Here is a 17,304-nt window from a genome sequence, read left to right as displayed (position 1 = left end):
GCCTGAAAAAAATGGTGTAATTCGTTTTTTTAAGGCAACCACCACTTGTTTCGATAGTGCATGAAAAAAAAATTGCTATTACAACATTTAGCAGCTTAGCTATTGGCAATAGCCTGCTTCCTATCGCTTTTCCGCATTTGAATTGGGTGCAAGTGGCGTGAAACTAGTCTGAAAACACCAATGACTTAAAACAACGTGTGCACAGCTTTCTTTTCTAGCCGTCTTTGCACTAAACCTGTATACATCGTTGGTATTTATTTTTGCAAGGGGTAGATGTGTAGGAAATGAAGTGTTATACAGTCAGCGAAGTCAGCGTTTGCCTTACAATTGGCAGCATTCGCGAAATTCCGACTGATTCTGGGCAGCCGGCCATTACTTATGTCACGCCCTACGCAAATCATCCATAGCGGGGAAAAAAAAAAAGATCACCATTTCACCTTGAGCTGGAATTTCACCCTGACGGCGTGTCGTACTGAATACGGGCTTTTAACACGTGATCTCTTTGGCACGGAAGAGTTTGTTCGTGTAGGTGGTGGTCTCTAATGGCAATTGCGTGACTCTCCTACGCGCCGAAGGCGTAGACGTTAACAGCTTAAGCGCATGAGACGATGGAGTACAGCAGCATCGTGGTTAATTGGTCACGTCGCCCATTGCTCTTTGAGCAATGCGAGCGTTCACCATCAGAATGCGTAGGATGCTAGTATTAGCACAGTCAGAATACGGCAGCTGTTCTTCGCTTTCGTATTTCCTCGAGTGCAATAATTGATGCCCCGTTTAGCAAGATTCGGTATGCGTCGTGGAAAGACCAAACCTTCCTTTCAGTAGAGTGACCATGACTTATCGCCACAGATAGTTATGCAAATGAACGCTGAAGTTCAAATAAAGATTTCATCAGATGGTAATTAGTAGCAATGCTAGAAAGGAAAGAAGGAGAACAAGAAGGAGAGAACTGTATGTTTTCTTTTTTTTTTTTACCTTTGCCGTTAGGAAAGCTTTTCGCACTGGCGCTTGATTCACTACAAAAATGTATGAATAATCGCTCTCTCAGCTCAACATTTTAGCTCCATCTACCGCGCAGCCTATGAACGTGTAATTCTTGCCTTGTCTGTTTATAACACAGTCTGCTTTTCATAAAATAGAAGGTAAGTTCTCACGGATAACAAGACATCCGCTGACGCGACCTGCGAAAATCAAACTTCAAGTTTTCTTAACTATGCTATTGTTGCAAAATAACCTCACAGATGCAACTGTGAGATATTAACAAAAAGTGTCAGCGGTGGTCTAGATACTGTAGACCTTTTCTGAGCTTTCTTTTTGCTAATCAAGACTATATTCACGGCTGGCTAAGAGCGGGCTAGAATATAAATTACAGAAAGGAGTGGGTGACGTGCATAAGTGCGTGCGGGCGTGCGTAGATGCGTCCTTCCTTTCGCATATTGTGGACGAAAGGTCAAATGGTGGACAAATAATTTAAAAATTAGAGCACGACGAAACACGACACCCCGAAACTTTGCGATGAATGAAAATTCAACACCGAACTCAAGTAGCTTGAATAACTCTTTTTCCTGGTATTTTGCTCAAGTTTACCGCCTCTCGCAACTTACGCTAATTCATATTTCCCCCTTATGTTAGAGCAAGTAATATTTTCATTCGTACTTGGTCATATTCTTGTTCCCTTGCGCAAAGAGTTTTATTTACCTTGTACAAATCTAACCGAGTAGTTCCAAACCTTATGTGCAAGAACAAAGTTCTGCAAAATGTTTCCAATTCTTGACTTCATAAACAGAACTAATTGTAAGATACGCTAGGCGGCCCTCAGTCATTATTTTGCTGTTGTAACGCTAAACCACCAGTGTAAAGCGTTTGGCTACTGGCGTCCCCTCATACCCGCCGTGGTTGCTCAGTGGCTATGGTGTTGGGCTGCTGAGCACGAGGTCGCGGGATCGAATCCCGGCCACGGCGGCCGCATTTCGATGGGGGCGAAATGCGAAAACACCCGTGTGCTTAGATTTAGGTGCACGTTAAAGAACCCCGGGTGGTCAAAATTTCCGGAGTCCTCCACTACGGCGTGCCTCATAATCAGAAAGTGGTTTTGGCACGTAAAACCCCAAATATTATTATTATGGCGTCCCCTCAGGTCATGCATTCCACAGAATCAGGTACATCGACACAAAGCAAGAAGCTGAAGTAGAGCGCATGGATGGCAGGGGCCGGCTAGCCGAATTTCCCCCTCGTGACTTCCTCACAAATTATAGAGACACAAAGCTCCGGATATCAGTTATGCACTAGAGATAGCCGTTGTTATCTACCCTCTATAGTATTTAATTTTCGACAGGCCATTTGCGAAAGTCGCATTGGCGCAACTTGTGTTAACAACAGCTGCCCAGTAAAAATAACACTACAAAAACGGGCAAACGGTCTTTCCTATAGTTTGTACACAGCAATGGAAACAGACGCCATCTGTTAATGCTTACATGGGGACGCAGGCAGGTAAAATTTGTGGGTGCAAATGGAGTTTGAAAATGCCCGGCAGACTTCACGGACGTCGCGAACTGGGGAGAGAGTCCGCGATGTCTGATAACAACGCTAAAAAATGAGGCACAACGCCTTCGTTTTCTGCGCGTTCAACAGCCCTAAGTGTGGCATGACGTTGCGCAATGCCACCAGCGTGTCACTGCTTAGCTTTCTTGTTATTATAAAGTAAGGTTTTAGGTCGCACTAAATGAGAACCGTCTTGAAGAAGTGGGTACAGCATTAATTTTGCAGATACCCTGATAAATAAGTTTCCAGATTTACCAAACTGCCTGAAAAAAACGTTATTACTTATTGCAGTAAGATTGTCTTAAACTATACTTATGTTTATATTGGTGTTACGAGTCAAAATATTAAACTGTTTTCTGTTACGGCTTCTTTGTCGCAGGCGTAGCTTGATATTCTTTTTTTTACGCCCTTAAAGGTAACATCTTAGCCATTGGACAAATCAGCACCTTTAAAGGTACAATACCTTTTACCGGGTCGTTAGCTATACAGAACGTTCAATAAAGAGTCCTTGGCTAATCATTCACTATTTAAGGTTATGTCTTGGTATGAGTAGTTTATCACTGTCCAGGCGATTATTTTTCATTAAAGCAGCACTTACAATGCCTATGGCATACTGCATTGCATGATGTAACCAAACTTAAGCTAGCCTGTTAGTGGTCAGAGAAGCATTATAGCTCAGCCTGGCTTATAACTAAAAACACTTACTTTGTGTGATACACGATCTAGATTAGAGTAAGACTCTGTCCTTCTCAACTAGTAGGTTATTTTAATGACGGTTACAGTGCAGACACAGTCTTACGTGAACGGCTATGGTAACAGAAACTGACTTAAGGAAAATGCATATCTTGGGCTGCAGTTATTTTGCTTCGTCAGAATAAACATGCGTGATTCTGAAGAAGGCCGTGGTACGGCCGAAAGGTTAATCCATTAAACATGCAATTTTCGTAAGTGTGCCCCTCCGTTTCTTAAACAACTATATATATATATATATATATATATATATATATATATATATATATGAGTCCTAACACTCCGAGGGTTAGTAGAGAAACATAAGTACCCCAGGAAGTGGTTGCGAAAACAACATGGCGGTCGGTCAAGTGGTCAGAACATCGCACACGTACTGCCAAGACGTGAGTTTGTATACTATCTGCGGCCGGTTTCTTCATGCACTTTCGTTTCCAATTGTCTATCACTTATTTAATTGAATTAGTAACTGGAATAATTACACTATACCCTCCTTCGGTTCATTGGTCGGTGGATTCTTACGTTCTGAATATATATATATATATATATATATATATATATATATATATATATATACACAGGAAAGAGACGACGAACTTTTTGGGAGACTTCTTTTACTTAACGTTTTCGGCTGGTGGACCAGCCTTCGTCAGAGTACAGAGTACTGTACTCTGACGAAGGCTGGTCCACCAGCCGAAAACGTTAAGTAAAAGAAGTCTCCCAAAAAGTTCGTCGTCTCTTTCCTGTGTATGTTACGTCGGGTCCTGCGTGCTGAACTTTGAAGAAAACCCCTATATATATATACATATATATATATATATATATATATATATATATATGTATATATATATATATATATATATACCCGCCGTGGTTGCTCAGTGGCTATGGTGTTGGGCTGCTGAGCACGAGGTCGCGGGATCGAATCCCGGCCACGGCGGCCGCATTTCGCTGGGGGCGAAATGCGAAAACACCCGTGTGCTTAGATTTAGGTGAACGTTAAAGAACCCTAGGTGGTCAAAATTTCCGGAGTCCTCCACTACGGCGTGCCTCATAATCAGAAAGTGGTTTTGGCACGTAAAACCCCAAATATTATTACTATATATATATATATATATATATATATATATATATATATATATATATATATATATATATGTATATATACGTTTCCAGTTCGACAGTCCTTTTTTTATACTCACTTGTTGATTGCAGGAACGTAACAGATTAGAACTTTCGCATAAAACCCTATCAAGTACGGTTGCCGCTACCGGCTCGGCCACACACAGCTCTGTGCATGAGTCCCTACAAAAGGAATAGATTACTTGATATGGTAGGAAATACTCGCAGACGAAATCATATTGCTAATGGCGAAGTCGGTGGAGTTCTAATAAATATACTTTTGTTGGGCATTCCTGAATGACGGAAAAATGCCTGCTGAAGCTATTGGTACATGCCCACATCAAAGGAATGTTCAGACAAGGGCCAGTTTAAATGCATATATAGTAAGCTAAATTGCGTCACCGTATTCACGACATCATCATGTCGTAAGGGACGTAACATACGGAGCATGTATTCGGAGGTTAACAAAAAAGCTCGAGAACAAGTTAAGGGCGGCACAGAGAGCGGTGGGACGAAAAAAAATGTTAAGCGTAACGTTAAGAGCCAGCAAGTGAGCAGTGTTTTAAAAAAAGAAACGTCCATTTTCTTGGTATGGTCTGCGCATGACGAAGCACATGATCGCTCACTATGTATTTCTTCTGTTAACGCTGCATTATGAAAGAGCTTATAAAGTAACACTGAACAAAACATTCAGTAGGAATTTAGTGGTAAATGTGAGCGAAATGCGTGTCACTCGCACTTGTTAGGTCCCAGATTCACAGCTTATACCGCGTCCACCGCAATCAAAAGTGCTGTTCAGTAGCCGACACGGCACATGTGCCCTCCTCGAGGGACCGAAGTGCAATTAACGGTTGTTCGGAAAAGGCACCCGCTATACTAAACGTTCGCTTGAGGTTCAATGTCTGTTCCGCTCGGACAACTGCTTACAAAAAAGCAAATCCGTAGCTACGGTATACCGTGCCTGTAGTGTGCGTGCCTACAAGGCTCACGCCAGCAGCAGAAGACGTAACGCTGGGCAGGCTCCACTGCCGAGTCGATTAACCAGAGCGTTAGTGACGCATCCACCTCGATTCTTCGCACCATGGCCGCCGTGGCGCAGAAGGTGTAAATGCGCCTCGAGCGTCGTCCTTACAATTTCTATACACAATATTGTGTACGGTGGTGTGCGTGAATGTGCGCGGTGAGCGCTATTTCGTTGTAAGCCACGCAGGTGCTACTTGTGACGCTAGGTAAAGAAGGAATGTCAATGTTATCTCCGAGAAAACACTGCAATCGTTACTGGCGTCAACTTAACCTACAACGCATGAGGAACCATACCGCGTGCACAATAATTTACCCAGACACTGAAAGCATCAGTAATTGTAATCTACGAAGGTTACTTCGCTACTTATATGCGTGCGTTTTTTGTTCTTTTCTTACTTGGGCGCAGAGAATGGGCGAAGAAGCAAGAGTGGCCGGTTACGATCAACAGCCGGTCGCAAATGTCTCTGCTCCTTTAGCGGTCAACGGGAGCGCCATCTCTGAGCCCATGGTGCCTGCGCAACCGGAAGTTGCGGTGCTCCCACCCGCTTCCGGCAAAGACTCGTACAGCGTCAACACGTCTTCGCCTTCTTTACCGTGGGCTCTCTTCCCGGCGTCCAATGACACTACCATTCCTGTACCGACGGCTTCAGCGGCGGAGATTCAGTGCTACCTGTCCGACGTCAACCGAAGTGCAGGTGAGTTTCCTTTCGCACCATTGAATTCAACAGCCGCGCACCGGATGGTTCTGGGACATTTTTGAGTGAGTCTTAGTCTTAAGCGATACTTGGACATTTTCATGGCTTGCCATAGTCTCCACTTGTCCGACAAAGCCTAAACACAGCAGCGCACCAGTACTCTTAGGGCCAGATGCGCAGCTAAAGTATACAGCGTATATATATATATATATGTATATATGTATACATATATATATATATATATATATATATATATTGCTACGAAACAGCCACCACAGTGTGGCTGCAGTAAACTCGCAAGATCGTAATTTTTTTTCGTGTGCATCATTCCCTACAGTATGCGAGTGGTTCGAGTATAAACGGTGTTTCAGCTAACTTTAGCCAGAGTTCGAAATTACACTGATGCACCCTAAGACGACGCGACCGAATGCATGGTGCTCTCTTTTGTATGTAGTGTGTCACGCTATTCTTGTATTTTCCTTATTACGATAATTAGTCTTAAATATTTAGGCAACCCCTGAACCAACGAAACTAGGAAAGCAATTCCACTTAGAAAGTTGCCGAGCGGTTTGCAAATCGTCCAAATAAGCAGTTTCTCTATTTTAATCTATGAAGCATTAGTGTTTTTCAGCTTACTGCAGATGCCCGCGAAATAAAAAAAAAAGAACCACCACGTGACATGTCCGCTTGAGCGCCGTGATTGCACAGCTCCCAAGCAGCATTCCATGCACAAACGAACATAACATTTGCCCGGGTGTGCTGCCGCTGCATCTTCTTATCGCTATATTTAATCGCCACGAGGGAAGCACATCGGTGGCGTAAATCGCCCAGCCAACGCCTTAGTCACTGCCCTGTCGCTTATAAGCGGCAGCATGTTCTGCTAGATGCTATCTATGTTCGTTTGTACGGTGACAATTTGGGAGCGCTGCAATCACGGCGCGCATGCGGGTATGTCTCGTGGTATATGTCACGTGGAGTACAGGGCACTGTACTCTCGCGAAGGTTGGTTCACCAGCCGAAAACATTACGTAAACAAGTCTTACTTCCAAAAGGTTCGTCGTCTCTTTCCTACACACAGATAGATATATATATATATATATATATATATATATATATATATATATATATATATATATATATATATATATATATAGTTTTTGTGAGAGAGATAGATAGATAGATACACTAATAATTAGCGACAACTTCTGCAGGCTGCCTTTGAAAGGTAAATCACTTGAGCTATGATACAAGGTAAACGGAACAAGTGCTTAATTTCTGCAGTTTCGACCGCTGGATCGGTTTTCATAGGCGTTAAAAAAAAACTGATATAAACGCCGTGAAGGCCGGTCCACCGGTCGAAACTGTTCAGATTAAACACTGGTTTTGTTTACCTTGTAGGATCGATCAAGGTATCTCTCTCTCTCTCTCTCTCTCTTTATATATATATATATATATATATATATATATATCCCAAATCTGCCTTGTTGGCAGGGACAGCAATGGCAAATACCAGTCAGCAAGAGACAGCCTGACCCACGAGAACGGCGCTACGAAAATCCTACTTCTGGCCGAGTAACGATTGAGCCCGGTGCATATTTGAGTTCTTCCAGCGTCGCTCCGAAGGCTTTAGCCGACGATATTTCCGGCTCCCGTTATAATGCCACGACAAAGAAAGCCCAGAGGGTCGCGCCTTTCTGTCGAGATGCATCGGCTGAGCTGCCCCCATGTCCGCAAGAGCACCTCTGCAGTGGCGACACTGCTTACTGAGAGCTTCTCTCAGCTTTACATTATTCCACCTCAATTACTGGAACTCAGATTGGCCCTAGCCCGACCGCAATGGTACTCTGAGAGTGAATCTCCAACCGAATGGCACAGAAGCCCTTCCGGTATCGCTCTCAGGAGATGGCCATGTAGTTTCCGGCGTAACCTGCGTGTCGTCCTGCCTCGCAATCTTCTGTTGGATTTATTCTTTATCTTGTTCGCAGGTGTTTGCTCACGTCTAATCAAGATTGCCAAACAAGATTAGACAGGGCTTTCGCCGCTGCAGTGCTATATAAAATGGGGCAACCGCATATTTATTTGTTTAAAGTTATGCAATTTTCCTTCATTGTATACGACCGCCGGAAATATTCCATGAAATCACTTTGTCACCTTTAGTTTCTCCTTCCTGAATTCTCTTTTGAAAGCATGAGGCGTTGTATGCTCGCCCACACACGCGCCAACTTCAGATGACTACAAGCGACTTTGTCAGGTTTTGCCCCTTTTTCATACACGTATATGTTTAGTGTTGCTTATCTGCGGCTATATACAGTTAACGTGGCTAACGCTAGATGCTGTAATCTCTGTTCCCTTCGTAAACTCAGCTTATGTTTGTGTTATGACCAAACAGTTAATTTGCTAAGATTGTACTAACCAACACTCCAGATATATATTTTTGTTGCAGGAATACGTGATAATGATTTAATTCACTCTTAAACATATCGATTGGAATCGTATACTTGACCCGACCTTACGGGGGATTTAGTTTGCGTTAACTAAAACGTGAAGGAAAGAAACAAAAAAGCTTTCTGTGGAATCTTCTTCAGCCGACCTTAATGTGTCTCTCGATACACTGGAGCACATTTGCGCTTTGGTGCAAACATTTCGCGTTGGCGGCTTCCTTGTGCACCGTAATAGCAGCTCGTACAAGCGTTTCCTGAACGAAGTGTGTACGCCGCCGTACTACAATCCAGGGAAGACGGCGACTACTATGTTCGGTGGTCGTTGCGATCGCAGCATGACGTTTTTAGTTTTCAGAATGGCGTTAAACGTCAAAGCACTCATTCCGGGTACGGTAGTGGCTTCATAATTGTTTAGTCATCTTGCAAAGGGGCTATGCGGAATACAATTTGAGCAATTTTACTTACATTCACGCAGCGAGCAATGCAGGGCGCCAATTTTAGTTGAGAGGCAGGGACCCGCGCAGAGTGCTGTGGTGCAGTTTATTTAGAATTTACCTTACGATTTTGATATAATTATGTAATTGTAACATATCTTACAATTTTGCTAGTGCTAAGCGCTAGGTGACCACTGTTGGGTATGCAATTTAGTTCCTATTTAAAAAAAACATTATTATGTATAAACGAGTTAAAAACATTAAAACGAATTTATGGACAGCGGAACTTCCGAAAAGAGACCTGTCATAACCCTACCATTTGTGCCTGGTCTAACGACTACTGTAAACGACAACACAACTTTAGCTGCGCAAATTGCGCCACTATATTGACAAGGTGTCGTACTGGTTAGCTTGCGTACGCTATGTGCCTTGTAGATTAGAATTAAGTGTTATGGTGTTAGAATGGTCAGCGAGTATTACAAAGGCTTTTTTTGGGAGGTTTGAAGTGGTCGTAAGAAAAGAATGTGGTGCAGAAATAATGGATCGTTTACCTGGACGCCATGGTGGCCGTCATCTTTTAGTGCAGTGAGTCATTATGATATAGACATGGCTCTTAGGTGGCGTGAAATTGGCAGTCCGAGAAATTTGGCAGTCGAAGAAGAGGATTCCCTTCCATTTTTTTCTCAAGCGACTCTCCCTCGATGTCAGTGGGATGCTCGTGTTCCAAAGCCGGCGTGTTCTTCAGGCGCGGATTGATTGGTGGCGTTCCTCACGAGGACGAGACGACGGAAGGTTTCTAAGGACTCCTGCAAAAGCTTCCACCACAACAATTGGTAATAGGGCTGCGCCCGTCTTCTGCAAGCCGACCAGACTTACCGAATCCAAGAGTGGGCTAATCGTCGAAGCCAAATGCTGTGCGCCATGCCAACCAATTAAACTAGACAAGGGGTGGTTGGGCATTTTATGGGGTGGCTCTATTTCATGTGAGCTGGTGTCTCTCTAACGAGCGGTGCTCCGCCTACATTATCAACTAAGCCGGCCTGTTGTGAGCGGTAGATGATACGAAAAATATTTTATTGAGCGAAAAAATGATTTGAAACATTATACCGGCCGTACTTCCGTTCATTTCGGATGCCAAACTGAGAGAGAGAGAAAAAAAACCACAAATCTTGCGTGCGTAGGCACAATTGCCAAAATAAATTTTAATAGAAAGCGTTGCACGTCAGAAAGTCTTCACGCGAATACAGACCTGTCAGACATCTTGATAGTGTGTGGTAGTAATATTACCGGCCTGTAAATCAGCGCTCCATGTATAAGAGCGACAATGTCCGCAGGACATATACCCTTCGTGGTCACAGCGGTCAAAGCCAGTATGCCAACTCACGAGCCAGCGGCGGTCCGCGGCCGTTTTGTAATATTTTTCTTGTAACTTGGAGCATGTGTAGAAGATGTCGGCAAACATTAGCGGTACAGGATTCTCCCATCTCGCTTATCCTGACAATACGTACCCGACATATTTCTGGTTAAACAAAGAAGCAAGGTTCAATAATAAAATAGGATATAAATAGAAGCCGTAACGACTGACGCACATATAGGAGTATAGTGGAGAGAAAGTTAAATTTAGCATGTTGTATGCCACGCCATACATAAATTGTTCACCAAACAATTAAAGACCATAAAAAATATAACGAAAATGAGACTATAGCGCAGTCACTTGAAGTTCTCATCTATACTTAATGAGTGCACAGTACATAACACAATATAGTACAAAAGTTTAGCCTCCACAGTTGTAACAAGATATAGGACAGTTCGCACTTCACAGAAACATTAAACTGCCGGCAACAAGAACATTTTCATACAACACAATTTATGTTGAAGCAGCGGAACATGTTACGTTTCTCTATAGCAAATATCCGGAATTGCTTACAGTTCCAGATAATCTGCACAACATTGCTGTATTATTATTCGACAGCACCCAAATAATTTTTTTTTCATCTGAGTGTGGCCTTTTGTCAAGAGCACGCAATTTATCCCTTAATATTATTCCATGCGCTGTTGTAATAGTGCACTGCCAACAAGAGGTACCCAATCTCTCCTTAATGGTTGTGTGGGGTTTGTATCAAGCATGAAAAAAAGGGCTCTGTAAAAGGAAAAGCACTGATGCTCACTGAAAGGTGTCTTGTTTATTGTACTCTACAAACGCTGCATTGGCATTGTGTCCGTGAGATGATAACAGAAAGCTTTGTTATTAAGCAGTATTAACTACTCTAATGCTGATATAAACATATATGAGGCTGTTTCAGAAAGCTGCTAAAAATACAATTGGTTCCAAATTTTATTGTCGTGTGGTTGGCGTTCATGCCGGTGATTGCGTGATATACAGAGTGATTAGGGCAACCAGCGATTCATCTTTTCTTCAGTCCGATCTTGACACTGTCTCCTCTTGGTGCGATAAATCCCTCCTCTCCTTAAACATTAAAAAATGCAAATCCATGTCTTTCACCAGAAAACGCACCGTGAATCTGCACCAATACAGTATTGGCTCATTTTCCATTGATTCCTCATTATCCTACAGATATATTGGCCTCCATCTAACACCATCGCTATCATGGGTAACTCACGTTCAAAACATCTACGCTGCAGCCTCTCGCACACTCGGATACCTGCGCCGTAATTTGAAGGCCGCATCCCCCGACATAAGAAAACTAGCATATATAACATTCATTCGCCTAAAACTAGAATATGCCTCATCCATTTGGCACCCATCACAAGCGTGCCTCGCCGCTGACCTTGAAGCCGGGCAGAATCGCGCCGTCCGATTTATATCATAATGCTATTCAAGAAAAACCAGTATTACCGCGCTGAAACACTCCCTGGCCATCCCATCACTCGAGTCACGCCGCATTATATATCGCCTCCGTCTTCTTCATCATTTCTACTATCACTCACGCACGAGACACGAAAAGCTGCAACCCCCGCACAGGACGTCTAGCCGCCTAAGCCATGACCATAGCAACGCACGCATCAATTGTCGCACCATAGCGCAAAAGTCATCATTTTTTCCGGACACGATAGCACTGTGGAATTGCCTGCCAAATACCATCGCATCATGCACTGACCGCAAATCATTCCGGGATAAACTAAATGACCATTTTTCATGAGGGCAAAAGGTTCCTGTCATATTCAATTCGGCACTCTGAACTGCTGGTTATTTCTTATTTTTACTTGGTTTCCGTGTGATGCCTTTTTCACTGTATTTTTCTCGTGTATTAATTGAGTGTTTCATATATATATATATATATATATATATCTATATTTTTTTTCTCTCGTGTTTCAATCCCGTGAATTTTACTTTGTATTGTATACGCGTGACAAGAACATTTAACTGTTACATGCTCTTTTTTTGTTATTGTTCTCTTTTGTCAAGTTATTCTTTCTCTTTCACCTTGATTTCGCTCCCCCCTTATGTAATGCCTTCGGGCCTTTAAGGGGAAAATAAATGAAATGAAATATGATCAATATATCTGTGAGGCCCAGTACGCAAATAAAAGCTACTTCATGAAATGCGAAATTGTAGGTAACGACCGATGAAGTATAAATATATTTATTTCAAAATGCAGATAGCCATGTAAAGGCTGTTTGCATAATTAATGTATGCGCTTTGGCTTACGCAAAATATTTGCGCTCACACACCGCATATACTCGTGTAATGACCGCCCCCGTGTAAAAGCCGCACCCAGAAATTTGTAGCAAAAAGCGCCCAGAAAATATATTTAAAAATCACCCGTGTATATATATATATATATATATATATATTACAAACAAGCAGCACCCTTCCTTGTTCCTTTGCTCAGCGTAGCAGAAATATTTGACGAGACAGGTGGGCACAAATATTCTTGAAGAATAGACCTATGTAAAGGATTCTGGCAGGTTCTATTAAAGAAAGAAGAAACCTAGAAGTTAACAGCATTCGTTGTATGCTTTGATATATAAAGAACAAGAGGTTTCCCTTCGGGTGGAAAAATACTGGGACCTGGTTTAAACAAAAGAATTCTTGTCTAAAGGACTAGATAGGAAAGTGCTGCAACTTGTACGTTGATGATGTCATAGTGTACTTCAGAAGAAGGTGTGGCCACGTGATTCACGTATCCGAAGTCCTTGAAGAACTGAGTAATGCAGAGCTGAAAATAAATATCAAGAAAAGGGAACCCTTTTGCCAGATCCCTGATTGCGTATCGCGCTTCGGGGCAATTGCAGCTTACACATAACCTTAATAACGGGAAACACTGGCGGCGAAATTTGTGCACGAAAGCGAGCTTTCTGGTAGAAACTCGACCTCTCGCGTGGGCCGATCCTCTGTTGTTCTTTCGCCCTTAGCCTTTCTATGTTGGTTGCCATTCTCAAAATTCCGAGGAGTAACTTCGTGAAGAACGCAGGGCAATGTATGAGCAACTTTCGTGATAGAAGAACTTTAGTTCCGTATGGAATATGCGTGGTTCGGGATGATTTGCTCGGCCGCGGATACCGACGCCTAGACCGAATTTTCTGCGACACGGGGCCCTTAATGCTAGAGCATTAAGGTATATACATACATACATATATATATATATATATATATATATATGTATATATATATATATATATATATATATATATATATATATATATATATATTAAAAGAAGAACTTCCTGTGTACTTCCGCTGGTTTTATTGACTGCCATACAGTATGATTTGGAATGTCCAGAAGTAATAATGAGACATGTGATCGTGCACGTGTGCCATGTCGTCTAAAACTTCGAGGTGTGTTCTTTTCAGTCGCCTTCACAATTATTTCAGTGTCAGAGACGGATTTCCTTGATAAATACGGGGCGGGCATCCGGGGTCAGGAATCCTTTTATGTCTTGTGTTTACTCTTTGCTATTTTTTATAAAGTAGTAAACGAACAAGTAAACGCTTGATCTGTCTCCTAGAATACTTAGTTTGCATCCCTTTTGAGCAGTCAATAATATAAACATTTTATTAACCAAGTGTGATCGTTGCGAAGTGTTCCTGTTTGAGTAATTCTTAAATATGGCTTATAAAGCCTTTAAATAGACAGAGCAAGGCGCAGAGCACACGCACCTAAGCTGGGTCCCAAAGAAGAAGGAATGAAGACAATGCACCACCTGGACGTGGGGGGGGGGGGAGAGGATTTGTTTCAAGGTGAAAATTATTCTGTTCTTAAGGGTGTTGGTTTGTCCCATCCCTGAAACCCTTACCTTGAATAAGTTGAGATCGAATTGCTGATGAGGCCAGAGAGTGAGAGCGAAACCTTTATCTGAAGCAGTGACTTGTCAGGCGAGGTGGGAGGGTCCCTTATTCCAGGAACCCTCTGGCTTGGATCGCCCTCCGGGCCCGGGCGACGAGTTCGCGCTGGTCGACCAGGTCCGGCTTGGAGATCGCAGCCTCCCACGTTTTAGCGAGAAGGTTCGGGTCTGCGTCTGCTGCTACTAGTTGTGCCGCTGTGATAGTTTCTCGGGTTTTCTTGCATTGCAGTAGGAGGTGCGCCAGGCTGTCTGGCACGTTGCAGTGTGCACAGGTGTAGCTGTATAGCGTCTGGTGGAAATTATGCAGTAAGCTTCCATGAATAAATGTATTGCTCAGGAGTCGCCTGTAGTCGGTGCCTTCGTTTCTCGTTAGTTTTGGATGTGGTGGAGGTTATACCCTGCGTCCAAGCCGATAGGGCTGCAGTAGTGCTTGATAAGTTAGCAGTATTTCCGTTTACTCCGCTGATTTGGGTGGGTGGGACATGCCTAGAATCTCGTGCAGGGAGGCCCGGTTGACGCAGGGAGGCCCGGCCGCGGTGTGTGCCGCTTCAATCCCCTCGAGTCCCTCGTATCCCTGAACCCATATGATTCAGGTGTAGGGGGGAGGAGTGTCGCCACGTTTCAGTATATTGATCGCTTTTATGGTGATCCTGCCATTCATGTAGCTACGTGCCGCTGTTTGAGAGTCGGTGAAGTCTACTATGGAATCCTCGTTTGTATGGGTCGTGAGTGCTATAGCGGCCTCTTCAGCTGTGTCGGCGCGTTTGGCGAGAATGGTCGCCAACGCCATTGTCGTACCCTTGTGGTCTGTGACGCTGATGGCGAAGGCGTTTCGGCCCGGATACTTGGCTGCGTCAACGTAGCGCGCCAGTGGGTCATTACGGTGCTTGTGTCTTATGGCATTTACCCTGGCGAGCCGTCTGCCTCGAGGGTGTTCTGGATGCATGTTTCGAGGTATCTGAAGAACTTGTAGACATTGTCGGAGCTTCGACGAGATCCTTTCCTTACGTTCGCCATCGAGTTCTAGGTTGGCTTCGTATGCTGTGCGTCGGAGGACTGCTCGGCCTGTGGTTGTGAGCTTGAGTCTCTCGATCTGGTTAATGAGGTGCGCTTCTGCGAGTTCTCCCCAGGAGTTGTGAACTCCCATGCGAAGCAATCGGTCAGTGTTGGCGGTTGTCGGCAGTCCTAGGGCAAGCTTCCTGGCCTTTCATATTAGGAGGTTTAGCTTTTGTTTCTCGGCTGTCTTCAGGTTGAGGCAAGGAGTTCCGTATGTAATGTTGCTGTAATGGAGGGCGTGTACCATTTGCAAGGTGTCATGTTCTTTGAGGTCATTGCGGCAATTGGCCACCCGACGTATCAGATGAGTCAGCTGTGCCACGGTGTTGTGTAGCCTGGGGAGTGTGGCGGAGCCGGACCCATCCTTGTGTATATGGACTCCGAGAATTCGAAGTGAGCCGACCTTCGGTATCGGGACTCCCTGAAGAAGGACTTGTGGGTCCGGTACGTCGTGGCTTGGGGACCGGCCCCGGGTACCTGCCCGGAGTACTAACAGCTCGGATTTATCCGGGCACAGGGGAGCCGCAGGTGTTGAGATACCATTCGATGATGTTGACCGCCTCCTGAAGACGGGTCTCCTGTTCTCCCGTGCTCACGCCTCTCGTCCACAATGTGATATCATCTGCATATAGAGCATGGAATATCCCTGGAACGGTGTCTAGGAGGTGGGGAAGTTAGAGGAGGACCACGTTGAAGAGGAGTGGCGAGACTACCGAACCTTGTGGCGTACCCCAGTTAGGTAGGTGAAATGGTTTGCTCCGGAGGTTGGCAATCCCCACCGTGGCCATATGGTTGGTGATGAAAACGCGCATGTAGGCGTATGTTTTGACACCGCAGCCGATATCTTCTATGTTACGGAGAATGGCTCCATGGCTCACGTTATCAAAGGCGCCCTTTATGTCTAGACCTAGAATGGAAGACTTGCTGTGTTTGCTCAAACGGTGAAGAATATCTTCCTTCAGCTGGAAGAGGACGTCCTGCGTGGAGAGCATCTGGCGGAAGCCGAACATGGTGTGCGGATAGCGATCGTTTTCCTCGAGATGTGAGGTGAGCCGTTTGTTGACCATGTGTTCAAGCAGTCTCCAGGCGCAGGATGTAAGTGAGATAGGGCTGAGACTTGCGATGGAGAGGGGTTTGTTTGGCTTGGGTACCATGGTTACCTCCGGGTGTTTCGAGGCTGTTGGTAGCTCGCCCTTAATCCGGCAGTCGTTATAGTACCGAAGGAGAGCCGTCAGCGCCCCAGGGGGTAGGTGTCGAAGGTGCTTGTCGGTGACTGTGTGTTTGCCCGGGTTCGTATTGCGTGTTAGCCTAGAGAGGGCCGCCTGTAACTCCTCCTGTGTGAAAGGCCTATCTAGCTCTTCGTTCGGCGCTCCTTCGTGCTCTTTGGGGTTGGTAAGATTGGTGGCAATGGTTTGTGGGTTAGCTGAGCCGTGTAGCTTCGTCTGAAGTTCTTGCAGTGTGTGCCACCATAGTTGTGGATTAGTCGGTGAATTGTATGTCTTTGTTAGGTTTTAGTGTGGGGCGACCAGGGCTCGAAGTATATGCAAAGTCTTCTTTGTCCTTCAAGGGTCCCTTGAAGTTCGTCGCAGAGGGAACGCCAGTTCTGACTCCCCAGCTGTTCAGTGTACTCCTGTGCCTGCATGATTTTTAGGGCAATTCGGCGCTAGAGCTTGCGGTTGAGGTTTTGGCGTCGCCATCGTTTGAATAGCGATCGCCGAGCCTCCCATAAGAGCAGTAGGTGATTATCGACCGCCGGATTGTCCTGGTCTAGGTGAATGGTCCTGGTGTGGCCATCAGCCGCCCCTACGGTACCGTTCAGCCAAGCTTCAATGTCTTTGATTTCCGAATCGTTGTCAAGCTCATTCCTATACGCGTTCCAGTCAGTGAATCGTGCCTTTCCTGTCTTCGGCGCGCGGTGAGATTGTTCAACCTCGATTT

The 17,304-nt window shown here is 44.6% G+C and overlaps 1 protein-coding gene across 1 annotated transcript in view; it reads left to right on the top strand.

Annotated features, from left to right (window-relative positions):
• The window catches only part of LOC142572925 (diuretic hormone receptor-like), a 218,389-nt gene that overhangs the window by 81,670 nt on the left and 119,415 nt on the right, over positions 1 to 17,304 (top strand). The window contains exon 3 of the mRNA XM_075682382.1: positions 5,840 to 6,128. Coding sequence (XP_075538497.1) covers positions 5,843 to 6,128 — 286 coding nt within the window. The 5' untranslated portion in view covers positions 5,840 to 5,842. The remainder of the gene's footprint in view (positions 1 to 5,839; positions 6,129 to 17,304) is intronic.

Source organism: Dermacentor variabilis, chromosome 2 (assembly GCF_050947875.1).
Source record: "Dermacentor variabilis isolate Ectoservices chromosome 2, ASM5094787v1, whole genome shotgun sequence".
Lineage (NCBI taxonomy): Eukaryota > Metazoa > Arthropoda > Arachnida > Ixodida > Ixodidae > Dermacentor > Dermacentor variabilis.
This window is presented reverse-complemented; position numbering and strand designations above follow the sequence as displayed.